The 27,897-nt window shown below is 49.5% G+C and overlaps 2 protein-coding genes and 1 non-coding gene across 3 annotated transcripts; 1 reads left to right on the forward strand and 2 right to left on the reverse strand.

Annotated features, from left to right (window-relative positions):
- The first annotated feature begins 656 nt into the window (after positions 1-656).
- On the forward strand, positions 657-25,337 carry LOC122368148 (helicase SKI2W-like). The gene is made up of 24 exons (XM_043341817.1): positions 657-759; positions 4,093-4,163; positions 4,656-4,765; positions 7,231-7,312; positions 7,715-7,886; positions 9,309-9,523; positions 9,806-9,970; positions 10,288-10,400; positions 10,807-11,038; positions 13,745-13,861; positions 14,139-14,293; positions 14,508-14,943; positions 15,690-15,800; positions 16,322-16,433; positions 16,964-17,083; positions 17,321-17,474; positions 17,860-17,959; positions 18,669-18,773; positions 19,183-19,432; positions 21,492-21,706; positions 22,501-22,627; positions 22,889-23,094; positions 23,507-23,644; positions 23,937-25,337. The coding sequence occupies exons 2-24, from the start codon at positions 4,155-4,157 to the stop codon at positions 24,135-24,137; spliced, it is 3,645 nt and encodes a 1,214-aa protein (XP_043197752.1). The 5' UTR covers positions 657-759; positions 4,093-4,154; the 3' UTR covers positions 24,138-25,337.
- Trnav-cac lies at positions 11,311-11,383 on the reverse strand. Its single transcript has one exon. It is a non-coding gene; the product is annotated as a tRNA-Val (tRNA).
- Positions 25,337-27,841, reverse strand: LOC122368149 (TBC1 domain family member 19-like). Its single transcript, XM_043341819.1, has one exon. It carries the CDS (start codon positions 27,629-27,631, stop codon positions 26,066-26,068), a length of 1,566 nt encoding a protein of 521 aa, XP_043197754.1. The 5' UTR covers positions 27,632-27,841; the 3' UTR covers positions 25,337-26,065.
- Positions 27,842-27,897: the final 56 nt, after the last annotated feature.

Below are 27,897 nucleotides of genomic sequence, written 5' to 3' on the forward strand. Positions count from 1 at the left end.
CTGCTCCCACGAAGAGATATAAAATTACACCCCTGCTGAGTTATATATCGTAAGAAACGATAAAATGGCATGTTGTTGAAAGTGCTCATGCTGGCATTTTTAGATGTATGCAAAAGGCAAAACCATTAAATGGAGCTCTAAAGATCACCAAAGTCAACTGAAGTCACCAGAATCAAAACGAGTAATGAAGTTGCTTATATTCATTGTAATAATGCAAAAATAAACTTATTCTTCACCGCTGCACTTGAGATATAAGAGGGCTGTAAGGATAGCGGTTAAATAATGTTGCCAAGAAAATTGCCAAGGTCAAGGCCGACTGCAGTGCTACAAAATAAGGTGTACTTGAGTCGAATAATGGCGCAAAACCTGTTCAAGACTTTGCTAGAGATATTTGTTTGCTTCCTGAATGACGTATGTACGAATTGTCAACCAGATTTTTTGTTGGCTCTGTTCACGCAGCTTGACAGTCTGAAAAGAAGAACAGGAAGCCCACAACTTCTGAGCTGAGTCATTGTCCTGGCGACCTTGATGATAATGGTGGATACTGGGCCTTGGATGCTGGATGGTGACACCGGTGACACCATAGCTCTCAAGTGGCTCAAGCTCAAGCAGCTCAAGCTTAGTAGAGAGAATGAGAACACTTTGTGTTGTTTTCACAAGTGCAGACTTGAAAACTCTGTAGCAAAATTTTGCCTTGCTTGTTGCGGTAGTGCGGGCTGGCGCAAATCTCCGAATTAATTTGTCCAATTCAAACAATCAGTAAGTTAGGATGTATCATCCCATTGGATCCCATGACCCACATTAAAATGAAAGTATGGTGATTTTTAAGACCTTCGCCTATCAAATCACACATTTTCTATAGTCGGCCCCATGCTAAATAACATGGAAACCTTAATGAAAATGCTCAAATGGATAACAATTTTCGATTATTTCAATTACACCAACTGTATTTCGTACAACAAAATTACACTACAGACGCCATTTCGATGTTCACGCGCCATGTGTGCCAGGTGTGGCAAAGTTGTATCGTAACAGAGCACTCTAGAATTCCATAAAATAGAAAAATAAAAAGACTGAAAATAAAATATGGCCTGATAAAAACTAATACAACCTTGGACCTAACCTTACCTGACCTAACCTGACCTACTGATTTTTGCCTACCCCTTGGCCTACCCCATTTTTGCCTGACCTGGGGTCAGGGGTTAACCCGCGCACCGACGGGGGGTCTGCGCCAACTTCGCACCGACGGGGGGGGGGGGGCGGATGACCGCCCCCCCCCCCTGAGATCTCGAGAACGAAGCAAGATAGCGACAAGCGGTAAACGGCATCGGATACGCACGGCCAAGATCTACAATTTTTACTAAGGTCATTTTCAGGTCAGGTCAAAGATGACGTCACAGGGGTCGAAAAAGTCAAAATGGCGGCGCTAGATATGGAGAGTTTTTCTCGAATAACTTTCGAATTAGTCAAGATAGGAACAAACTAAGGGCATCATCGTGATCCTCTCGTCAATCCGCATCGAATGATATATATGTTGACATCGAAAGGTCAAGGTCAAAGGTTGACCTCAGGTCACGTGACCTCGAGGTCATCATGTATAGCATTCGATGCGTCTTGACGAGCTGAACACAATGAGACCATCCACGCGTCTGTATCTTGTTCCTGTACGGAGTTATTGGCCAAAAACCTTTGGTGACCTTTGATGACGTCACATGACCTCACAGCTGCCCAACAGCAAAACAGACCTCAAGGTAGTGAAGGTTGATCGTATATGAAGTCATGTATGGTATATGGGACCATTCCGACCCGTTTTAGTGGTAAAAACAGGGAGTTGATTTTTCCCCCATTGACTTATAATGGGGAGGTCGCGAAATTGACCTGACCTTAGGTCACCGATATCAAAATTCCGAGATATACAAATTGTAGCTACTAATGACCTAATAATATCCTGCGACTTTCAAAGGCCTCCGACATCTACTGTAGCTCTGGCACGGTGACAAAGTTGCAAAAAAGTGACTTGAGGTTGGGTCATTCAAAGTGACCTGCTGACCTGACCTTAAAAGGTAGGAGGTTCAAACTTGCACACCATGTGTAAAATTGATGAGGTTATAGTCATACCAAATTTCGCGGCGCTACGCGCCGCGGTTTTCCCGCTATTCGCGAAAAACCTCAGGGGGGGGGGCGGATGGGGGGGGGGCGGATATCCGCCCCCCCCCGTCGGTGCGAGGGTTAAGGAAACAGTTCCCCACATGAATAGATTGTAAGCAATGGTAAGTCAAATATTTTTAGGTTAAGTGGTTGAAAATATAGGAATCTATCTGGATCTGTGATCTCAGGATTTTGATTAATTAACCCTCGCATGTGTGCGGCGTTTTCCAGCTTCTAATGTGTCGGGGGGGGGGGGGGTCGGTTGGACCCCCCCCCTTGCCGTTTGGCCCCTGATCGAGCTAGAGCTTCGCGGAAAAAACGAGCGTGTTGCCCGTGACGAGAGGAAGCCGATGATACCCAATTTTAAGGTCCTAGGTCATTGGTTGAACTTCCAGGTCAGGTCAATGACCCAAAGTCGGGAAAATCGGGACCTATTAGAAAGTCGTAAAGTGTGGCTGCTAAGGGGTTTTTCGGGGGGCTGATCACGAATATCGTGTTAGTTTTGATCACAGATGATGTCTTTAAGCATTTAGACCAGGTCGGGTCAGGTCAGGTCAGGTCAATCAGTAGGCGTCGTGACGGGTATTCGTAGTACGTGTCAACCGCCTCTGACAGCTTCGTAACATGTTACGAAGGCACCAAAACTACTTCGTAAATGTTCAAATGGTTGCTAAATTCGAATTCAGCTCCAAAAACTAGCCTAGAAACATGTAAAACTCGAAAAAGTGAACCGAGGTCACCCGAGGTCACCAAAGGTCAATGACCTGACCTGACCTTCAGGTGACCTTGACACCCACCCTAATGCATGGGAGCAACATCAAATCACATGTTTGAACGTTTGAAACCACGAAAAGCTTGCAAACGCGCGGCTAATGCGAGCCGACGTACGCCGAATCGCGATTCCGGCCAAACATGGTCTCGGAAAAGAGGTCACAGGTCAAAGGTCATTTGGGTCAGGGTCATGAAATTTTCAGGGTAGGTGTCAAATTGATCAATGCGAGGGTACTGAAAGATTCGTCGCGATCGGCCGCTTTTTACGCGAGTTATTCGCGAAAAACCATGGGGGGGGGGGGTCCATCCGACCCCCCCCCCCCCCTACACATGCGAGGGTTAAGCTGAACCTTTTGAATGGAAGGATTCACAAGGTATGGGCCCCCACTAACAAAGCTGAGATTTTCATGTTGACTGCTGCCCACCCTCCCATGATTGTGCAGTGCAATTCCTGGTATATGACAGAATTTAGAGTCTGAGGTTGAATGTATAGTGTATACACAAAGCAGCACACAGCCAGTCCTGCTCACTGACTTCAGATGGCTATTGTCTGCCACCAGCTTCAACCATACCCTTCAGGACTAGAGCCTCATTAACATTGAGCACCTGATGCCTGTCCCTCTTTGAACCAGGACTTTTGCAACTGAGTTCAAAGTTGAAGTGCAACCAGGATCTGACAACAAACCAAGGACAGAGATTTATGATCCATGTGGATCACACCACACAAAACTATGTTTGCAGGTGGTTCATTTCAGTAAGAGCCATAAAACTATGAATTGTGATTTGTTATCACATGAAATCCCTAGAACAGAACTATGACTAATTGCAATTAGTGCTTCTTTACATGATCTGACCAGATCCCTAGGCAAAACAAAGGCTTAGATTGATGATAACAATGGATGTTTTGGTAAATTGGTGAGCTGGATCAATGATGTCATTGGATCCAAGAAGATCTGTGGGATCAGATGCCCTTTTCCCACTTCCCAGGACCTTGATACATTTACTGGGCGCAAAATGACCTCGCAGTCGGCGCGCCCCAAACCCCCAACAAACAAACAAACAAACAAAACAAATGATGCATTTTCTGTAAACCATGCACATGTCTGGTGCATTTATAGTTAGTGTAAGAATCACTGTATCATTTGAATTGCTACAAACAAACATGTTTTTCAGTTTCTGGTAATGAAAACCTAAACACTTGTGATAGATCAGGCAACAGCCAGACAGCATAAGAGATGCCAGAGGTGAGTGATTTGGTAAATTTTTGGTACAAAAATTCACCATATTCTGTCAAGTGTTTAGAAGATGAACATACTCGTACTTACCTATGCTTGCATAAAATTATGATTTCAGAAGTTGGTGATGCTTGTGTGATTGTGATATGATGACCAACAAAGAATGTCAATTGTCAACGATGTCAATAATAATCTATGGACAATTATATCCTTACCTTCTCTTCTTCAAGTTTTAAACACTCCCTGATTTCATCAAGACTAGGTATATATATCTTGATTGGATTGCTTTTCATTGAACTGCCTTTTTTTAGTGCCATGATTTACTTTTTCTCCTTATTCTAACATGTATGGCCTACATGCTCATTGCTCTCAATATCTGTCAAAATCATTCCTAGTTCAAAAGTTTACACACTTGCTCAATTTCCATGCCCTTATTAAATAGGAGCATATCCTTCGTCATACATAATTCATTACTTATAGGTTACCCTGGTTCATTTTCAGGGCAGTGGCAATGGACCTTTACCAGGTCCTAGCCTTGAGGAGCTACTGGAGCACAGCCTTCCATGTATATTTGCACAACAGCCCACTGGTCTGGGAGATGAAGCCCAATGGTAAGTAATGGCTTTTTGACACGTTTTCCCTATATCAGCAGAATATGGTTAAACATCTGAACAGCTATTTAGATCAGCCTCTTCTGAAATGTGTTTGAGCTGCTTTTCATTGCGGTTCTTCAGCCATAAATCATGCGTAACTCATAACAGTTCCATTTATTTCCATTTTGTGCAACAGTTGCGCTTGTTTTTCTCTGAAGATCCGGCGTATGCAGAAACTTGCGATGTGACAAAAAGACGGATTCATGGTGCCTTTTCATACCTAATCATGGAGTAACTAGTCTATGATTGTTTAATATGCTTCCTATGTTTACTAACTATCAATCCGATATAGAGTAGTCTATGATTGATATCTTAGTAAGTTCGATATTAAGCCAGAAACCTTTTCAAAGTGCCGATGCGCTGCAATCAGAACAGTGAGCGATTGAAGGTGTCAGCACTACGATAAGGACAGTGCGACTACTGATCTCGGTTCTTATCTTGACAAGGTCGAGTTGATTGACATGGTACCCATGTCTTCCACAGTCGAGTTACTTCTCAGTCATACCCTTGGTTTCGGGATTGAAATATTATCAGATTTGAACTCAGGCTCGTAGACACTGGTGGAGAACAATGAGAACATTATGTGATATTATTGTCTGATAGGCCAGCGACTGTTCAGTGCCAGTGACACTGCACCATGGCCAAATTTTGACCAACCGTTCATTATAATAAATAATAATAATACCGTTTATTTCATGCCATCAGAGGCACATAACACAAATACAGACAGTCACCAACACAAATACATACCACAGAGAGACACTGAACATTCCAGCTCGTTCGTGTTCACAGGCTAACCATTTTCGACTATGCGTTTGAGCGCTGAGCTAAAAACATTTGACACATCAGCATGACTCACAGAGCTCAGATCCAGCTGCATGAGACGGTATTCACGGCGAATGGCACCATGCAAGGTAGCCATAATGCCTGTTCTGCCAACCTCACCATCAAACATAGTGCGTATGATAGCATTATCACATGATAATAGTCGTATGTAAAACAGAAGCTGCCTATACGCCACATACATTTTGCAAGGCAGAATGGACAGTGCCTGGCATAGTGGATGATTCCTTGACGATTTAGGTACACCTACTAATTTCTTGATGCAAGAGTGATAAGCAACACATAGTTCACGAAAGGCCTTCTTATCACTCATCATATCCCAGAGCTCACAGCCATACATATTTGCACAATATGAGCGAAACAACTTCACCTGAATTCCCTTGTAGGCATCTCCAACAAGAGAAATAAGCATATTTGTATTATAATATAAGGTACGTTTGATCCTACGCATGTCAGAGCCATCGCCAAGCTTATTATCAATTATGTGACCCAAGTATCTAAACTGATTAACCCAGCTAAGGTTACCGCCTCTGAGAGTTATGACCGGTGGCTTTGAGTCCGACAAGTGAGCTGATGGGCATGAGCGATGCGGAGAGAATTCCATGCATACAGTTTTCTTTACATTGAATTTCAGGTCCCTGGACAGTGCAAACTCTTCGCACTTGTTTACTAATTTCTGCAGCCCTCCCCTCGATGGCGAGAGCAGGACAATATCGTCTGCGTAAGCCAGAGCATTCACAGGCTGACCATCAATATGACAGCCAACATTCATTGCCCTCAAACTCTCAAGGAGTTCATCAATATAAACACTAAATAACAGTGGAGATAAGTTTCCACCCTGTCGGACACCATTTGTAACAGAGAAAGAAGACGACACACTATCAGCCCATTGGACTCCCATTTTTTGCGACCTGTACCATCGAATAAGAAGTTTAAGATAAGGCAAAGGTGCTCCTCTTCCAGCTAGAATTTGGAAAAGCTTCGAATGACAAACTCGATCAAACGCTTTGCTTGCATCTAAAAAACAAGCATATACAGGACTTCCCTGTTTTGTGTAAAAGTGGACCGTTTCTTTCAGAACAAGGGCTGCATGTGTGGTTGAGCTCCCTGGCTTAAATCCAAACTGAGCATCGTTCGTTTGCAAATACGGCTGTAAGCGCTCCACTAAAATAAGTTCCAAAATCTTTGAAATTGTGGTGGAGAGGGCAATAGCTCTATAATTTGAAGTATCATCAATTGTTCCGTTCTTATCCTTGATCAAAGGAATTAGCAGTGAAAAAGTCAAAGCATGCGGTATTATATCACTTTGTCGCAGGTTAACTGTGCTCCTTTCAATTGGTGGTGCTCTCACACATATTTTGTCCCCAAGGAGAACAGGCAAGGGATGTTTTTAATATTGATGTGCACTAGACAGATTTGTCTGTCACTAGCATTTATGCTAGTGTTCATTCTGCGAGGTCGCAAATCTTTATGACATATAAGTACCTACCATGTAAATATCAGATTGGAGCCTCATGGTGCCGCCACTTTCTCATTTTATATGCTGTTTTTTCTTCTTCTGAGGTTGGCTTTCTCCGCAGGGGTGGAGCCATTGCCAACTTGGAAGTCGCCGGGCGACAGCTGCTGTATGCCGAGCCGGCCCCTGCACAGACGACCCTGCTGGTACGTGACTGGGCTGCTGCGAGACCGTGGCTGGATCGTGATTCGTGGGTGGACCATGAGAGGACCATAGCTAATCAGTGATTAGTAATCACTATCGGCTGGAGATCGTATGAGGGCTAGGGGGTGGGGAGGGGCGTAGAGGAGTGGGTAGCGGTGGGCACTAGACAATGTACATACACCGGTAGGACAGTAATTGGCCAAGTGTTCGGTGGAGCTGGGACAAGATGGTTAGTGATGGAATAGGCTAACTGTACTGTGATGCGTTGATGCATCACATGACTGTGCTGGCAGTCCCTCCCTGCGCTGACAGCGTGATAATACAAACATGCAACCCTCCCGGCGCCGGCCGCAGTCTGCTCGATGTATGGGCTCGGCTCAGACGGAGTGCCTTTCTCTGGGCAGGTGTCCCGCGATGACCTGACGTTCCGGGAGACTCCTGTGGAGCGCAGCACGGTGGCCGAAGGCCTCGTCGTTCCCCCGGCGCCGGCAGAGTTCTGCCGCTTTGATGACATTTCGTTCCCGGATGTCCTCGGCGGCGGCGGCGATGGCGGCAGCGGCGATATTCTAGATCCAGGTGAGTGCTATGATGTGTGGCTTCCTGATGAGATGGCGTATTGAAGAAGGATTCTTCGAGAATGTGTTCTCAATATGAAATCTGAAGTGGCACCTCCACTGATACGTACTACGGCTTCCACACGTTTTGAGAAGCATGAGGTGTTCTGCTCTTTCCTTAACCCGGCCGGGCCCGGGGGGTAATCCCAACCACCGCAGCCCGGGGGGGGGGGGCGTTTTTCGCCCCCCTGTCTAACTCCGTAAATAAGGAATCTACGGAAACAAAAGCGATACCAAACGAAAGGTCCTTACGAGACGATTCTAAAGCACCTAAAATTTTTGACCTCAGATCAATTTTCAAGGTCAGAGGTCAAGGTCAAAGGCAAAAACCGGCACATGTGTAGTGATCTCAAAGTAAGCCTTCTAGAGGACGGCAGGCGGCATCAAACCGGCAAAATTGGGTGTCAAACGAAAGAAGAGAATCTGAGGATTCCGAAAATGTGCTCAAAATTAAAGGTCAAGGTCAAGGTCACGCTCAAAATTGACCTCAAACTTGGCACTTTTTCGCACATCTTGCATGCTAACTTTCAAGATGTTTTAAAATGTTTTGAGGCTTATCAGTTCCCTATTTGTGGTTCCTCTTACGATACAAGGCTGCTCAAAGGTCAAGGTCATTGAAGAGTATCCCTGCTAGAGGCTATTTCACTAATTCAAGTTAGTAATAATAAATAAGACAATTTTGCCATCCGGAAGCTCTAAATGAAGGCTTAGAGGAAAATAGATGCCAGATTCGTGATCAGCGGGTACAAATCCATCATAAACGACCTTTCATGTGTCAAGGTCAACCAGAGGTCATTCGAGGTCACATGAGGTCAACATAAAACTTGACCTTTTCCAAACAAAATATACATCATTCGACGCGGCTTGACAAGGCGAATGCGATGGTACCACTGCCGTAGCTCTAGGACCATTTTTGTCGAAGTTATTTGCGAAAAACTAAAACCACATTTCGGGGTCGTTGACCTGACCTCTGACCTCAGGTCACCAAAACTATTTTTCTTTTTTGCTCTAGGTCAAACGCTACACAACCGTGCTCGTAATTTGTCATTATCTCTAAAACTCTATTTTTAGCAGCTATTTGAAGTTTGCGTCTGTGACGCCGAAGTTTGCCGTGCAGGGGTCTAGAAAAATGGACCTTGTGACGTCATCAAGGGGGCTAGGTCCAAATTTTTTACTTCAGAAGATGTCAAATTGATGGGAGAAAAGGTACTGAAAGTTTCGTTTTCCTATCCTTAAGCGTTCGGGAGCTATCGCAAATATTCGCCAGGGGGGGGGGGGGGGGCGAAAAACGCCCCCCCGGGCCCGCGAGGGTTAACCAGCCCCCATGCTTCAATGACTCGCCAGTCCAGCCAGTTACTCTTTTCCCTGCCTGACTTACCCTCAGATGAGTACCTAACCGTTGCTCCGGGACTGAGCGGCGGGCTGGAGGACCCACCTCCGCCGGCGGTCGGGCCGGCCGGGGACGCGGCGACTCTTGAGGATGACCTGCTCACCCCTCTGACCTCTGGTGACCTCTCGCGGCCTGTCGACGTGACCGGAGCAGACCGAGAAACCTCTCCACCGGACACGGACGATGAGGGAATGGATCAACTTCTCGAGGTACGGTTACGGGGGTAGGAATCATACTAGTGAGAATCATACTCGTGGGAATGTTTGATGTGCTTTAGAGTAAGCGCAATACGCATGCATGAGCTTCGTTGGATACAAAATATGAAGTTATCTATCAGTATTTTACACTAACGCGCTAACCGTTTTGGGAGCGCTAGTTTGCCCTATTTACCTATCTTATAGCCTCAGTCCGTCTATGCGTTAAATGTTTCACTTACGCACTGTTTGTAGTTTGTGTTATTACTATCAACCACAAGCACTTCCCGTCTCCAGGTGGCGGAGCCAGTGTGGCCTGTTCTGGAGACTGACACTGTGCCCCCGCCGAGGGCGGAGCTGGGATGGGCGCGCCGGGTCGACCCGAACGAGACGCCGCCCGACGGCGTGCCCGATCCGGACGTCAGGACGTTCGAGTTCGAGCTCGACACGTTTCAGAAACAGGTACAGAACGAGGAGCTGGACGCCGCTCACGGGGTGAATTCTCATAGAGCTGTGGTGGGGAGTTATAACAGGCTAACAGCAGCCTGTTGCTGCTGCTGAACGCATGAATAAATGCCGTCATCCGGTGAAATTGATAACCTCCTATACTGGAGCACAGTTACTCAGGATGGGATCATAGGATGATGTTGACGAATTTGTTTTTTTCCGGGCGCCCCAAAACCCCCAATTCATCCTCCTCTTCCTCTGATCCCATCCTGAGTAACTGTGCCCCGTGTTGACCTATCAGCGCCCTGACTGACCCTGTGTGACCCCGGCAGGCCATCGGACTGATTGAGCGCGGTGAGAACGTGCTCGTGGTGGCTCACACGTCGGCCGGTAAAACGGCCATTGCCGAGTACGCCATCGCCCGTGCTCTCGCCGATGGCGATAGGTGAGAGCTCCCAGCGTCGCGCCCGCATTTTGTGGTAGTTTTGGACTAGTGTGATGTGACAGTGCGGCGATGAATGACGGGCACTTCACCGTGCTTTACGTGTTTTAATTTATCCAACTTCAAAATATATGGTTGGGCCCAGGCGGATCATCTGTCTTCCTTTGATTGAATTTGCTTTTTATTTGACCTAACTGCTGCAAAGTGTTGTTTGATTAGGACTTTTGAAGCTACGATCTTATTGAAGTCAAACCATTCTTCCTCCTAATGGCGCCTGTGGACAATATTTTGTCAGTTTCCACTTCTATGCTCTCCTTTATTCGTCACATCAGCGCTGACGTGATGATCATCTGTCAGCTGGATATGGTCGAGATAACGGATCTCCCCCCCCCCCCCCCTCCACACGCAGGGTAATCTACACCTCTCCGGTGAAGGCGCTCTCCAACCAGAAGTTTTGCGAGCTGCGCAGTCAGTTCAGCTCGGTCGGCATTCTGACGGGCGACACCCAGCTGAACGAGGACGCGCCCTGTCTCATCTGCACGACAGAGATCCTGCGCTCGATGCTTTACAACCGGCCGTGGCTGACGGAGCGACTGCGCACTGTCGTCTTGGACGAGGTGCACTATATCGACCAGGTGGACGTGAGTAACGCTGGCAGGAATCGGCCCGACGCAGCGGGGTTCGTGTGGGCAGGCGTGGCGGACGCGCTCGTCTAATGTGAAGTAATTTGTGTGTTAAAACGTTGTGTTGACTGCGACACTACAGGACACGGGTATTGAAATGATGATGCTTTGCTCGCTACTTAATTCAGATGTGATTTTTTGAGATGTAATCAAGTGTTTCAGCCCCACGGCTCTGAAACGATGCACGGCGGGCTTGTGATATTCGGTTATCTCAAATCGCAGCAAAGAGCTGTTCCCGCCCGGGATCGAACCGGGGACCTTCCGCGTGTGAAGCGGACGTGATAACCACTACACTACGGAAACGATGGGAGTATTCTAATACATACAGGCAAACAAACATACATACAGACTCTGTCACAAGGATTCATACTTTCAGTAGATGATAGTCACATGATAGTCACACGCGTAGAAACAGGATTCGTTGACCGTTTTACTATGCTAGATTCGCAATACTGCGTTTATTCAATTCACCGTTCCGTGCTTCTATCCTCAGGAGACTGAAATCCTTCTCCTCCACGCATAGGCGTCGCCAGAGATTTTCGGTTGGGGGGGGGGGGGGGCAAAATCAACTTTTGTGTTAAAACTTGCCTTTCCCCAGTCTTTACTCACTCGTTTTACATATCATTCGACGCGCAATGGTGCGAGGAATCCGATGGTGACAAAGGTTTCCTTCTAGCTATGACATGTAACTTTTACAGAAAAATTCGAAATTTTGAAATTCCATGACAAAAACGACTGGTAGAATTATAACTAGTATATAGTGGCTGCGATTGCCGACGCACTGCATAGGGCCCCTGTGCAGACGCTCGACTCTAATGATCATTACCCAGAAAAAGGTGAAAAACGCTCCATTTAATCGGATCACCCTGCTAAAACCTCCATTCACGCATGCATGCAGAGGTTTTACGTGAAATGCATAGGACTTATCCCAGCCGCCGATCGTAGCTAAGTTGGGCATTCGGCGGAGAGTGAATGTCGGAAGTGTGAATCGGAAGTACCTAATTCATCTTTGCTCTAGTGAGAGGAAGTGTTTTGTTCACTCGAGTGTGAACAAAAGTTTCTCGTTTTTCGTGTGAAGGGAAGCGCTGCAAACGTGCACAAAAACTGTTAAACGGAACCAAAAGTTACGCACGGCATAGCGGCAAGGGATCCATCAGAGATAGGTTTGGGACTTCCAGGCCATTTCAGGCCACTAAGGGTCAGTGCTGACTCTCAGAAGCATGCTTAGGGTCCCGGAGATCGGCGTGGGTCACCTCAAATATTTACGTGTACGTGGTGCTTTAGGGCTTTCCGAGCCCAAGGTGGGGCCCTCAGAAGCCAGTGTGGGCGGCGGGCGCTAAGAGACTAGGCCCAGGGTGAGCCTGGAGCCCTCGGATAACAGTGTGAACCCTCGGGGTCTGTGTCGAATCCCTAAGGACCCTACGTAGGGACATAATAAACATGGTGTTGCGGACCTCAGAGGGACACGTGAGCTGTGACCCCTCAGATGCCGGCTTGGGGTTAGCAAGGTCTGTCGCCTCCAAAGTTTGACTGAACTATCAGAGGCCAGTTAAGGTTCTCAGAAATGTTCGAACTTCGAAGGCTCGAAGATCCCTGTATGGGCCCTCAGAGAACATGGACACCAGTGGAACTTTCAGAGGCCAGTTTGGGCCCTCTGAAAGCTTCTTTAGGGCTCAGTGGAGCTCCTTAGGAGCCTTTGTTTAAAGCAAGCTCATGAGCCCTGCGACACTTGTACGGTACTTGAGCCTGTCGCAGACATTTGACGAGAGTTGAGAAATGCCCCTAAGATTTCGTTTCACGCTTTGAACGAAAATTGTGTCAGCACTCCAAAACTTATGAAAATCAGCTGTAAAATGTAATAAAGAACGAACTAGGAACATGGAATGGATCGCAGCATTGACATTTCCGAGTCTGGACTCGGAGTCTTGAAGATTTTGGCGACTGCGAGTCAGACTCTGGTTTGAACTGCACGCTCCAACCGAGTCTGACCTCACAGGCATTCTCAGAAAGGTACCCCCATTTTTTCCCGACTCCAAAATCTCATCGGATCTGTATCGATCTCAGGGGATGCCCGGTCCGAGGTTGGGGGGGGGGGGGGGCAAGCTGCCCCGCTTGCCCCCCCGTGGCGACGCTAATGCCTCCACGCCACAACCCCCCTCCGGGCTGGACAGGCAACTTTATCTCATGCGGGCTGCTCCCTTGGAGCGGCACCGCTGCTCCCGAGGGAGCGCACCCCGTAGCCGGGTGCAGTGAGTGCCTTGGGGCTGGGTGGCCTGTCCTCTGGACGGGCTCAACCCCGGCGACTCACTAGGGTGCCTGCCCAGACCAATGTCTCCCCCTATATCCTATCATCCTCCCGGCTCTGAAATGGTCTAATTGGACCGAAAGGGCCTAACCCAACAAAACAAAACAAACAAACAAACATTATTCAATTAAAATTGCCCCCTCAGAAGTCTTATTCCTCACATCCAAGGCATAATCCGACCTGTGATGTAAACGGTCTGTTACGCTGGATATCGTATCAGCAGACTAGTCACTTTATATACCTTGTAGGTGTCTCTGGTGTAACACCGAAGCAATCCATTCACGACATTCCCTCACTCTCCCTCTGACTAAAGCCAAACGGCCATTAGCGATGTGTATTTGTCTATGTGTGCTCTTCAGAGGGGTCACATCTGGGAGGAGTGCCTGATCCTGCTGCCGCCGACCGTCAGTCTTCTGATGCTCTCGGCCACAGTACCTAACGCCATGGATCTCGCCGCCTGGGTCGGAGGCATTAAGGTACGTCCGGCGGCCGACTGAGCAGCTGTGTCTCCAGTCTATGGAGCTTGTCTAGTCTGTGATTTGATCAGCTTTCGTTGTTTTATGTTGAACAGATAAACAGCATGACGACATATTCATTGGGGTGTAGTGAGGCGATATTTGCCCACATTCAGGGATGATATTACAAATCTGCCGAGTAGGGCCACTGTTTCGAGCTGAAACTGTGCCCCGATGCCGAGTTTTATTGCTCTTTGCGTGCTCCCTGTGCTCACCGTTGGGCCGTGTGCTCCCCCAGTCTCGGCCTGTGTTCGTAGTCAGCTGCCCGAACCGACCGGTACCGCTAGAACACCAGCTTTACACCGGGCCCGCTCAGGAGCTGCGGGATGCCGATTTGCAGCCAAAGCGCACCTTCACTGTGCTCGACCATAACGGCATCTTTTCGAACGATAAGTACGTGCAGGGCTAAGGGCGGTTGGATCATAGATTTGTGTATGTTTGTCATGTGTTGACTAATGAACTTACGTAATTTTTAAACTGTCAGAAGCGGAAGGTGTTCGTATTATGAGATATGATGAATGACACTTCTCACTCACATTGGTATTTGGTAATTGGTATTTGGTAGTGGCAGCGTTCTAACCATCTATCATGTCTATGTTCACTGCAGCTACCAACTGGCCTTTGAATCGACCAGGCGCCGACGGTTAAGCAGGAGCAACTCTGTAGCACCCGTTACCGCCGCTGCCGACAACCGTGGCAGACCACGGAGACGGCACTCCACATATCACGGAAACGCCAACCAGAGGGCCCACCCCAGACTGCAGCAGCAGCGGAGCCACGGCGGTGGCGGCGGGGGCGGGTCGGGGCGCCGCCAACGCCCACCTTCCCCGACACAAGAGGACTGGGGCGACCTGGTGCGTCACATGGAGAGTTCCTCCCTGCTGCCGGCCATAGTGTTTGTCTCGTCCCGGCGGCGTTGTGACTCGACGGTGGCTGTGCTGGGACACATGGACCTAACCAGTGATGAGGAGAAACAGAGGATTCGCGCTCGTCTGAGGATGCTGGAGACGCACCTGGACTCGGGCGATCGTCACCTCAACTCGGTGAGGAGGTTTGATGGGGATTATGGTTGAGAGTTGCCGCTCTGGAGTCTGAGGTAAGCGAGAGGCCAGCGGGGGCAGAGCTTTTTAGAGTCGTGAAGACGGTTTGGTTGTAGGGTTGCCATCGGGGGTCAATAAGAGGATTCGAGGCTAGTTAGAATGTGATGTCTGGCAGCTACGTGTTTTTTCTAGAAGGGGTGAATGTTCTCTTTTCTTTTGTGACGGAACTGATAATGCACAAATCGCTGTATTTTTCCAAACCCCACATCTGTTCTCCCGTGAATTTCCGACAGGTTGAAAAGAAATCTTAAAAAAAGGTACAGTTTCTCGGTGTTCTCAAGCTTGTCTGTCTTGGCACATCAAGAAATGTCAGAAGAAGCTTACTAGCGCACATATTTGATCAGGATTGAATGATTGGACACTTTTTTATTGGGATCTTTTGTGCTTCCCGAAAATTCACGGAAAACAGATATGGGGTTTGGAAAAACGCGTCGATTAATGATGATGCATCACGCTTAATAAGCGCGACATCCTGCTTTGCTAACTAGGTCTCACATCCAACCGTATTTTGCACGGTTGGATGTGAGACTGTGTGTTTTTTTTTTTTAGACATTTTATTTGATATCCCATGAATTCCATGGATAAAGCAGTTCCACACATAGAGGACATTGTTCTGTAGCCAAGTGTGTGACTGGTTGATGGCTGAACAGTGAACTCTGAGTGACCTTTGCCGAACTGTTCGCCATCAGGTCAAGTCGATGCGGGAGTTTCTACTGAGAGGTCTAGGAGTGCACCATGCTGGTATGCTGCCCTTCCTCAAAGAAACAGTGGAGCTCCTCTTCCAAGATGGATTGGTGAAGGTTTGTACACAGTTGTAAGCGGGAAACGGTATCTTGGAGACTTGGGTTTGTTAGCTCGCCCACATTCGACATTTAGACAAAGTCAAATTGAATATAGTTACCCGTCTTGGTGATTTAATGTCGGATCGTCGATGTTTCTGTTTTTGCTCTCGCGCTCATGATATGCTGTTACTGCTCATTCTGTCGATATTTCGACACCTTTTTTTTTAAACCCCACATATTCTGCTCTCCCGTGAATTTCCGGGAGGCACGAAAGATCTCCTTTTAAAAGTGTCCAGTCGTCCGATCCTGATCAAATATGTGTGTTCGTAGGCCTGTTCTGGTATTGCTTTATCTGCCAAGATAGACAAACTTGAGAAAAATAGAGTGATTGTACCTTTTTTGAAGGTCTCTAACCAACTTGTCTGAAATTCACCGGAGAACAAATGTGGGGTTTAAAAAAAGGTGTCGATATATGGTTGCATTAGAGAATGTCCAGTCTCGGGTAGTGTGTCTGATTTACCGGACGTGCTGTGTTTCAGGTCCTGTTCGCCACGGAGACGCTCTCAATCGGTATCAACATGCCCACACGGACGGTGGTGTTTGACTCTCTGATCAAATTTGACGGGTCGTCGGAGCGCTATCTGCTACCCAGTACGTATGTTGGGCCGCCCTGGTTGTGAAAGGGCTCACATACGTCCGAGATCGTGTGTCTGTTAACAGGGGTGACTTTTCTAATGGTGCTGATGCTCGGCTGATTTGCTAAACCTGTTTTCTATTTAACATCATTTATCCTACATAATAACAACACAACACCCACAATCTACATACTTTCTAGTGGTTATGTACTCCCCAAAAGCCGTGAGACCTTACTGTTTTAGTGATGAAGTGTTTAGCTGAGGTTGAATGTTGCCTGAATCACTAAAATCAGACGACCTGGGCCCTGCCTTTTACAACAAATACTCTAAAAGTTCCTCAAGGCATTGTGATACTGCTTCTCCGTAAATGTGAGTTTCGCCAGTATTCGTGTACGGAGCTTATTTGCTGCACGTGTATGTCGATCGGCCGCGTGCCCGCCCTTGGCCCTATTCTGCCGCCTCTGCTACTGGTACGCGCTATAACAGTCTTCTTACTCCTCCAACTCGTGACGTGTTTCCCTATCATGCGGTGCCTGCTATTTCCAGGCGAGTACATTCAGATGTCGGGTCGGGCGGGCCGACGCGGCAAGGATCAAAGTGGTACAGTGATCATCATGGCTGTGCCTCGCTGTCCTGACAGGGCGAAACTGCATACTGTCGTCTCAAGTAAGTATCCACAGTGTCCAGATAGGGCCAAACTGCATGTTTTCGCCTCAATGTGAGTGTTCAAGCAGGGCCACACTGCGTCACACTGTCGTCTCTAGTGGGTAGGCAAGGCACAGGACGGGGTCCTTTCTGGTTTGGATGGGCTCAGGGGGATAATCTAGCGTACAGCTTGTTTTGCGGGATGAATGGTGAATGTTTGTGCGTCTGTATAAGTGACAAGTCGCCTCCCCTTGCCAGCGCCGCCGGACCCCATTCGGTCCCAGTTTCGGCTCACGTTCTTTATGCTACTTAACATGCTGAGCACGGGCCGCGGCGCCGCCAGCGTCGTCTGGAACAGTTTCGCGCTGTGGGGCCGCAGCAGTCCATCTGAAGTTCAGGCGCAGCTGGAGAGGTGAGGGATAGGAACCCGGTGACGCCCCGGCTAGACGCTAGACAGAAGACAGCCTCCGGTCGTCAGACTGCTAAACCCGACATTTTCTAGCACGCTTATCACAGTATTCATAGTGCTCTCGTTCTGTTGCTTCATTGCAGTAGTTACCGTACATCACAGTTCGTGGTCATGTTACCGTCGTTGATACGCACCGCTCAGCATAGACCTATAATAATATATTCATAGTCATATGTTTAAAAATAATGAACTTTTGAATGAGAAATGATAGATCCCCGTACGATTTTAACTGCTTCCTGACTGCTACCGGAGCTTTTCCCAACTGTCGCTGCCCTCGGCCGCTGCCTGGCGCTACGCTAAGCTGTCGCCAACCTGGGTCTGTCGGCAGACTACGGAACGAGGAGGTGGGCGCCCGACTAAGCGCGATCGACGCCGCTCGCTTGCGCAGTCAGTGTGAGGAGCTGGTGGCACTGGTGCAGGAGGAGAGGGTGAGAACGAGCAGAGGTGGGGTGAGAACGGACTGGAGCAGGGTGAGAGCGGGCAGGGATGGGGTGAGAGCGGGCAGGGATGGGGTGAGAGCAGGCAGGGATAGGGTGAGAGCGACTGGAGTATGGGGGCCAGAACGGCGAAAATGTAATGAATGAATGAATGAATGAATGAATGACGGAAAAATAGTGAGAGGCTGATCGGGATTCGCCGAAATCACAGACTGCCCAGGGGTCGGGGCGACATCCGATTCAGATTGTACGATACTGAAACTGCAATAGTACTAGCTCACTTCTTGGAGTGATGTGGCTAGGCTAGACTAGGAAAAATTAGCGCCAAACTTAAGGAGTTTGTTCTTAAGCTGAAGATTTTGGATCAGGCGGGGGTGACGTTTTGGCGGAAGTGACTTTCTTTAGTAGCAGTCCACGAAGCCGGAAAAAAAAACTGGTGAAATGATGATCACTAATTGAAAAGTGGTGAAAATCGGCAACGTTAGGTAGAATGAGGCAAGAAATAACTGTAATCGTGAAGGTAACCAAAACATACATAAATAGTTAGGTAAATGAATAAAAAAAATAACTGCTGCAAGCTGACAAAATTGACAAACTTTACGTTGCTGTAGTAAGTAGATGCCCTGATGAATTCATTTGTCTCAAGCACTTATGTTATTTCTACTTTTTTTTTTGTAATCGGTGTCTACTGTTTCTACAGAGGGAGCACGTGAAGAAGTTGTGTGAGGGCGGTAATCCGGCTCGGGGGAAGGTAGCGGTGATAAGCTCCGATAAAATCGAGCGTCGACTCGCTATTGTCATGAAGGTAAGTCGAGACAAAGTGGCGGGTGGACGGTTTCATCAGTGCATGGGAGAGGAGAAGGCGGGCATGCAGTGTTGTGTGTTTGTGGTGGGGCAGTGTGGATGCTTTGGTGGGAATTGGAACTGGTTCTTTGCGACTTGGGTGCGTCACTGGAGTTTATATGTGTTGATCTGGATCAGTTATAGTTTTTCTTCACAAATCGTGACTTAGTTCATTGTCTTACTCGCACTAACTTATATCTCTTTCGATAAACTGTATTCCTGCTTGTCTCATCAGTTGACCAACCCAGCTCTTCTAGATTCTCCGCCAAGCTTCCTTCCCCTTACACACACAGACTCATCTACACAATACAATACCCTCCCGTGCCGTACCGCTGCTACACTGGTAGTGAACCTATGGCCGGTGTCTCCAGTCCTCTCAGGTGGACCGCAATCAGCTGGAGTGTACTCAGCACACAGTGCTGACGCTCAGCGCGCCTCGTGACCCCCCGCCGCCCGCTGAGCCGACTCGCGAGCCGGACAGGGAGCTGGCCCGCCGCGCCGCCGCCGCCCTGCGGCCGTCGCTGCTGCGCCCCGAGGTCTCGGCTGGCCGGGTGGCGGCGCATGAAGAAATGACGGTTGGCTGGGCGGACGTGGAGTTCTACCTGGCGGAGAGCGTGACAGGCAGGTGGCCGAGAGAGCGAGCGAGGCGGACACAGCGGCGCTTGGAGCGGCGCGATACAGATCACTGCGGCTGCTACGTCGGATATGAGCTTGGATGAGACAGAGAGCTTATGCTTAAATATGGCTTCGCTGAGACATTGAGCTTTGCTGAACATTTAGCTTTGTTGAAGAGTTTGCTGAGGACACTGCACCGACGAGCTGTGCTGAAACTGAGCTTTGTTGGGACATTGATCCTTTCAGAGGCAGCGAGCTTTGCTGATACATTGTGCTTTTGCTGAGGCTTTGGGCTATGCTGTGATATTGAGCTTTGCTGAGACATTGGGATTTTGCTGAGCTATCGACCTTTTGCTGAGGCTTTTGGCTTTGCTGCGCTATTGAGCTTTGCTGAGATATTGAGCCTTGCTGAGATGTTTAGCTTTGCCGAGACACCGAGCTTTACTTAGTCATGTTTCGATGGGCTTTGCGAAGACGGAACAGGCTGATACACTTAGCTTTGCGGAAGAAATGAGTTTTACTAAGAAACACTTGGACTTGCTGGCTGCTGTGGCACCATACTTTGGTGGAATAGTAAGGTTATCAGTCGCTTCTCTTGCTGAACCCACGCAATATCTGTTTTGTGCCGGGTGTCCATGTAAGAACTTCTTCCGGCATGTTTAGGTCGTATTTTAATAGTATGAGCTGTATTCAATTAAGGGCCACATAGTCCACATTTTAAATAACTTGTTGATGTGATCGACATCATGCCAACCCTTAAAAGTATGGTACTTGTGAATGACGATGACCCTATGAAATTTCTGTAATGTCTGCATCAAAACCTCGTTCCCGAAGGTAGCACAATCCGCAGTACATGTAGGTAGGTTCCTCCATTCGAACCCCACTGCATCCAGACTCGTCACTTCAACGCGCAAGACATGAGAAGGCCGGTTAAAAATGCGTGCCTGGTTTGAGTAACACCCAACTACCGGTTATTTCGTAAAAAAAACGCGGAAAGATCACGGATGGACCATGGGACTTCAGCATCGCGGCCCACCTGAGAACGTACCTACCACTTTTGTGCAGTGTTGTCCAAACCCCTTCACGGCAAAAAGGTGGCAGTTGACAGAAAATGCGACTATCGGTCTCATCCTGGCATCATCGCTTATTTTCGAAGTCAGCCAGGGAAACAAACGGGGCATCACGGCACTGACAGCTTCGCTCCGTCGCTGGAGCGCTTCTTGGAGCAGAAACAGATGCGGGAGCGATCATTGCGACTGGCGAAGCTAGCTGGCTGGATCGACACCCCGGACATCGCAGTGTGAATGCAGTGACAACGTGTTTCTCTTACCGCCGCAACAGTCCGAAGCGTGTTGAAGAGTGAGCTCTTATTCACCCGATTTCAGCTCTTGGACGTCGTCTTGCGAGGCTTCTTCAGAGATTTCTTCTATGCCGGACATTATACACATTCCAAAGATGGACTTTATCAATAACGGGCTCCCTCAATTCCACCTCCAACAGCTACGATCGTTATCCAGGGGCGTGGGAACTACTTTCAGACTGGGGGGGGGGGGGGGGGGGCACACCATAATAGAGCCTAGGGCACCCCCAAATCTAGTTTCCTCACCGGTTTTAGGCCACTTATCTTTCATCCCTTGGCCTTTTCAAACACAAAAGAAAACATTTGTATAAAAAGTGCGGTATACCGTCTCACAGTTGGGGGGGGGGGGGGGCAAGCTGCCCCCACTGCTCCCCCCCCCCCCGGTTCCAGCGCCTATGTCATTATCATTTCCGTCAGAGTATCATCATTCCGAGCCGAAGCTATTTCAGGTCATCTCAGTGGTAACCTGTAAGTGTAGTTAGGTGATACTCAATGACATAGGACTTTCGAAATGTATATTTTTATGGCTGCATAAAAAGCAAATAAATAGAAAACGGTCAAAATACCCAAGACATGGACACCCTGTGCTAAGCGCTTAGACCAGGACAGTAGAAGTCAGTAGGAATTGGCATGGGCATTTCTTACTGCAACTGATAAGCACATAAAACACTGAGAAGCATAACACCCCTTCCCTGCTTCCCCCAGCGCCTCTCTCCGTGCTGGACGATGTTCGTGAGCGAACAATGGCTCGGTTCGCCGACCGGCAGCCGTGGCCGGCCTGCGCCGCCGCCGTCGGTCGGCTGGTTGAACTCTCTGAAGGACCCGTGGCACCGCCGCCAGAGTCGGAGAGGCTGACGGAGCTTCGTCAGCAGCTGGAGGACCGGTACCGCGGCATGGAGCGGGAAGAAATCGTCCACACGGTAGGTGGAAAGGTGGACGGTGATTTTTTAAAACATAAATTTAGTCCGAGCCTTTTTGAATGGAAGGATTCACAGGGACAGAGCGAAGCTTAGCGAAGCTTGTGTTGACCCTGCCCTCTAGGCTCTACCCTCCGATCGCGCTATTCGGGTTCTATGGCAGAATTTGGAGTCAAAGGTTGAACGTGCGCACATAGCAGCGCACGGCCGGTCTCCTCACTGATTTTGCCTGGCTGCGGCCTGCCACCAACCTCAACCATACCTGTCATGACTCATGAGGCTCATAAATGTCACGCGCCCGTCGGTCTTCGAACCCGGACTGTTATAACCGGGAACGCGTGCTCTCACCACGCGTGGCAGTAGGGGTCAGCCTGTCCCGTAGCTCAGTCGGTAGAGCGTTGGACTTGTGTTCCTGTTGTGTAAACCTTTATTTCTTCTGTTGTGTAGAGGGGGTTTCTGAGTTATATTGGGGTATGGTGGGGTGAGGCTGACTGACTAGGAGGATTGATTGGCTGGTGTTATAATCGTCATGTGTTTTTTGTTTGATGATTGATGATAACATTTGTACTTATATCATCAGTCGATTAATTCAGTATTCTGTAGCTGATGCAAATGTACATTGTACAACCGTCGAACTCTAACGCTGTCGCATTAGGTACTTCGCTATAAAAGTCGCCTCTCGACACTGTTATCCGTTATTCCTAGTGAAACGTTATGGCTTCAGAGATATATAATGTGTGAGCTATCATGTATTGTTCCTGTGCCTACTGATTGACTTTCACTACTTCGACCGCCAGCTGGAGGCCGCGCTCGCTGCTGACCAGCTGTACACACAGCAGAAGGAACTGGATCACTGGAACGATGAAACCTCGGCGATGATGCAGGTCCTCAAGGAGCTCGGTTACGTCGACAGCAGCGGCCGGGGTGAGGCTGGGTGTGATTTTAGTACGCACTGGATGTGTTGGTGTTATTTTCTCTTAGTAATGTCAGATAAAATGGTTTGATGATAAACAAGAAGTTGACTTGGTAAGACTGGGCTCAGCTCGCTGGCATGAGACCCTGACTGTGACCCTCCTCAACCCCCCGTTTGACCATGACTCCTTTGACCGCCACCTCGGCACCGTGGCCGCTGCCTTCCTGATCGTGAACCCTCTGACCACGTGCTCTGACCGTCCGACCCGCCAGTGACCGGCAAGGGCAAGGCGGCCTGCGGAGTGGGCTACCGTCAACTTCTGGTCACCGAGCTGGTCTGTAACAACGCTCTTGACGGCCTGACGTCGCCTCAGCTGGCTGCTCTTTTGTCTGCCGTGTCACACGTGCTGGTAGTGGTTACGAAGGAGCCGGGAAGGCAGGAGCCAGACACCGCGCGTCTGCCAGCCGCTCTCAGAGAGGTGAGGACAGGCAAGATTCGGCGGTTGTGTGGGAGATTTAGAGGTGGGCTGGTAATGGAAAAGGGTTGGAGGCGTTCTGTTGGCTCGATGAATTTCTTGAAGGCTGTCCAGAGATGCTGGCTATTTTTAGGTTGCATTTGATTAATGTTTGCAGCTCTACAGATGTGTGATAGGTGTCGGCTGTTTTCGTTTCTTTAGCTCAACGTAACAACAGATTTCTCCTACGCTCTCCACTGTCGTTCGCTGATCCATTCTTAGTCTTAATTCGTTTTCACTTGGGGGCGTATATAACGTCACAACCCAAAATAAACCGCCGTGTGAAGCACAGCTGTGGTCACGCGCTGCTGTGTGGGATGACCTCTATCTAATCTGCTGATCACACGAGCTCTGTGTCGGTTTTGCTCCGCCGCAGGGCGTTGTCCGGATGCTGAAGATCGCTCGTCATATCGACAAAGTGCAGGAGAGGAACGGACTACATACTCGCACAGACGAGGAGATGTCGCTGCAGTTTGAGTTGATCGAGGCCGTTCTCGACTGGGCTGGCGGAATGGTGAGTCCAACTCCTCGCTCATTGCCCGAGGCTGGGACGCTTGTGCTGGAGAGGGCGATAAGGTGTTCAGGGTTTGTCATCTGCTGCCGTGATATGAAGGCGCGTTTTTCGTCTCACTGGATGATAAAGGTGCATGATGATAAATGTGCGCATGAGGTGTGCTACTAGTGAATATTCCGGTGGATGCTGGACAGTAGAAGTTTCAGTCGTGTTAAATGTAGATCACGGCTTAAATGTCTCGCCTGTCCTCGGTTCCGCCCGCTGACTCTCTCTCCAACTTGTCCTGTTGCAGGAGCTGCGTAACGTCCGATTGCCGCGGGAAAGCGACCAGGGGAACCTGTGCCGCACGCTGCAGCGTCTGGACGAGACGCTGCGTGACGTGCGCGATCTCGCCGTGACGCTGCGCCTCCCCCGACTGCAGTCGACCGTGCGTGACGCCCTGGTGGCGATCCGCCGGGGTCTGCCGTTCAACCCCAGCATCTACACAATGTGAACGGGAAGCGAACCGGCCACACAAGACAGCTGACACTGCGCGGTTTGAACTGACGACCCTTCATGCTCTACTCTCCCTCTGTTACGATAGACAGGACACTGCCTAAGTTTGGTGGTTATCACAGAGAGGTGTTAATGAATCGTCTACAAGCAGTAGGCGGACCCGGTTTGAATTGTACAGCTACCGCAATAATCAACTGGCGCATGATCCAATTAACAGCACGAGCGGCATCAACACCTCACTTGTAAAGTGAAGGACAGATATGCCGTACAAACTGAGTAAGTCATATAATGAATACGAATTAGAGACTAACTAAGCCCGGCAAGCTCTAACTGGTAATTAACATATTTGAAGTGTATAGGAATTAAAAAATAAGAATATTAAGAATTCTAGCTCTCATGCTTTCTAAATTAAAATTGCTGATCCAAAAGAAAACTTCGACAAGCTTTCGGCATTGCGCGATCATTAGCTCCGATTGTCCTTAATGTCCTCCTTTGTCCTATATTTTAGCAATGTCTCAAACTGGCGTTAAAACATTTAGACTGCATGTAGGAACTTTCAAAGTATTTTTACGCGGCAAGTTTGCTGTCTTTTCGGGCTTATTTCGCTCATATCTTACACCGAGTACACACTTCTGACTTGCTTTTTAACTCGAACAATATCACATTACGCTGCTGTTTGTCTTGCGACGTGTCGGAAGAGCGGCTTCCAAAACATTTCACAAATTCACGGCACGGAAGGAACAGTGTGGCAGCTCATGCCGCCTTGACAGTGGTACAGCGTTTGCTTGGGACAGTATGTCAGTTATGTAGTGCCAACGGTCATATGTCTGTGATCCACGCTAGTAAGAGTTTGGATGTTACCAGACTGTTTGGAGGTGATTGAGCTTTGTTGCACACGATAGCTACATTTTCGGAAATGTCATTTCAAGGTGCAATTTAAGCATGCTGGAATGGATGAAGCAAGGAAATTTAATCGAAGCGATTGACTGTGGTTATTCAACGGAGCATAACACTAGAAATGTGCTGGACTGTGAGTTGATGACTACCAGCCGCATAGCTGGATGTAATTTCTATCCCGTGATTTGAAATTTGGAAGAAAAATACTATCGCAACGCTGAGATTGATAAATGATGGTTATTGCCTTCATGTACGTGAAACGCATTGACTTCTATCACTCCTTCCGTGTGATCTGAATCATTTTATCTGGAGATGAGAGTCTTATTTGTGATTCATTTTCTTGAGTTACTGGACGCGTGTAATGTGATAGGAAATGGGCTGTGGAAGAGACCTATTGACGCTGTGGAAAGAGCATTACTCCGCTGTTGGCTGTGGAACGGACATTGCTGTGCTTTTTCATCTCTGGGAAGATAATTGCTGGGATCGGTATTGTGCTAGGTGTGATATTGCGTATTTTGTTCTAACTCTTTCAGAATCATAGAAGCCTTGTTGATCGTAATACGAATTGCTTGTCTTATGAAACCTTTATTTGCGACCAATTATCCTACACGGGTAATTTTCTGGACGCATCAAGTACCGGGTGATACCACCGATACATCGAGCTTTACATTGTCATGTATTGGTGTTGATAGTACAATACTTGATGCAGGTTGGACCAATGGCACTTTGTCCTGGGTTGATTCGACGTGTCCGCTTCTGTAATAAAACAAAAGGCAAATAGGTGTTTGACTTAACCTAGATCGCGGATTCCTGTAATGAAAAAGTTAATTGAATTACATGCTTCTACACTTACAGTGTCGCAGAAAGATTATGCTCATATAACGACCGACGTCTGTCATGCTTCCGTGAAGGCGCAACGGGCTAGACGTCTGTCTAGCTCAGTCTGGGACGACACAGACCTGCGGCGCTCCTCTGCCCGGGGTGACGGACCGACCTGTAGCGGGTCAGACGCCGACGCCCCAGCCCAGGTCAGGCGGTCCATCGTCCCAGCACGGCGCGCAGCAGCGGCAGCACGCGGATGGAGGAGAGGTCGGCCAGCACGGCTTCCATGGTCTGCTGGCTGGTGGCGGCCAGCAGGCTGGCGCGCCGGTAGGCCAGCACGGCGGCGGCCAGCAGCGCCAGCGGACGCAGCGAGTCGTAGGCCAGCACCAGCTCCCACAGCGGCAGCAGCTGGCTGACGCGCAGGTAGCCCGAGAAGGCGCGCACCAGCCACCGGAAGACGAGCCGCAGCGGCTGGACGCGACACCGTCGGCAGTGCAGCCACAGCGTCAGCTCGTGCTCGCGCAGCAGCCGCTCCAGCAGTAGGCTGAGACTGACGATGCCGTCCGGACGGCTGGAGAGCGTGTGGAGGAGTACAAAGTACCGCGAGTACAGCCGCTCGAATGCCATCAGCAGCCGCGTCGGGTCACTGAGAACGAAACAGAGCGGTGCTAGATACATGGAGAAGCCGTGGAAGGGCACCACACCGCACGGCGGGTACGCTAGAGGGGTGTCAGGCGATCCGGCGGCGGTCGCACGCGCCGGCCGGCCTGGGAGCGGTGTCAGTGCTTTCAGCGGTGCTGTGTGACGAAGAAAGCGCAGTAGAGTCGCGCGCAGCAGCTCCGAAAACACAAAGTACTGGTCGTCGTTGCCGGCGGTCAGCTGAACGTCACGTGCCACGAGCCGGTCGGCGAGCAGCTGGTGCTGCAGCACAGCCCGATCCAGCTCCTCCAGCTGTGCCGTGTGCCTCGCGTCCGGCCGTACTCCCAGCATCTGACACCAGAGCTCGCCACGCTGGCTCTGCGGCACGCCCAGTTTGGCGAACTCACGCGCGGCCGGCGCGTCGTCCAGCTCTAGGAGTCGGGCGCCGAGCATCTCCCGGTACTGGGCGACGCTGAGGTGCGGTTTACCAGCGGCCGGCAGGTCGGCAGACATGCTGAGGTGCTGCAGCCGTGAGCTGCCCAGCTCCTCGAACTGCTGCCGAAGCTCGGCCAGGTCGGGCACGGATAGCGGCAGACGCACCATTCCGTACAGGAAGTCGCTGCTCGAGGCCGCGTAGTTGGGGTTCTCCACTCGTGTCAGCACCTCCAGGAAGTCTTTGGGTGCGTAGACGGGTCGGAATCGCTCCAACTCGACTGGCTCGTCCTGAGACGCCTCCTCCGGCCGCTCGACCATCTTCTGCTGCTGAGCCGGCGGCCGGAGACGCGCCAGAGGTACACCGAGCTCAGCGCTCATGGCGTTGAGCGACTTGTAGAGGCGGCGCTCCCAGGCGCGCTGGGCCCGCCGCATGTAGTCGAGGGGCTCCTGAATGGCCTCGAGCGGGTAACCGGGCGGATACAGCAGGTCCGGCCGGCTGAGCACCGTCTGCTGAACCAGGTTCTGCAGCCGGCGCTGGCAGCGCGACGAGCGCACCAGCGCCAAAAGCTGCTCGCGATAGTCGTCAGCGTCGCACAGCTCCGGGTGCGAGGCCACCAACCGCTCCAGACTCTGCATGACAGAGGCGTAGCCGTCCTCCTTCCGCATGTGCTCCATCAGCCGCGCCACGTCTCGGTTCATAGCGGCCGGGAGATTCAGCTCGGACAGCTCCACGAATGAAATACACGGAATGTATCACTCTCGCCTCTCTAGTCGTAGCGTTCCCACACCACGCGTCACCCGGTTTAGCTGCTTGTTTGATCGATGTTAGTCCGTCAGGTTCGGTTCGCGACGTGGGGTGCCTTATGATGCGATGCCTGTCGTTGGTCAAAGCGGAGGGTAGTTTTCGTGGACACTGAAAATCTAAGTTAAAAATATTTATTTTGCGTTCATATGAGCTTGAAAAA

This window comes from Amphibalanus amphitrite, unplaced genomic scaffold (assembly GCF_019059575.1).
Source record: "Amphibalanus amphitrite isolate SeventyFive unplaced genomic scaffold, NRLGWU_Aamphi_draft 000927F_arrow, whole genome shotgun sequence".
Lineage (NCBI taxonomy): Eukaryota > Metazoa > Arthropoda > Thecostraca > Balanomorpha > Balanidae > Amphibalanus > Amphibalanus amphitrite.

Excerpts from the sequence above, each read along its gene's own strand:
- LOC122368148 (XM_043341817.1), top strand. Across the intron at positions 4,766-7,230 it reads CTGGGAGATGAAGCCCAATG|GGGTGGAGCCATTGCCAACT; the intron begins GTAAGTAATGGC and ends CTTTCTCCGCAG. Across the intron at positions 22,628-22,888 it reads CGTCGACAGCAGCGGCCGGG|TGACCGGCAAGGGCAAGGCG; the intron begins GTGAGGCTGGGT and ends CCGACCCGCCAG.
- LOC122368149 (XM_043341819.1), bottom strand. The coding sequence starts at position 27,631 with ATGAACCGAGACGTGGCGCGGCTGATGGAGCACATGCGGAAGGAGGAC.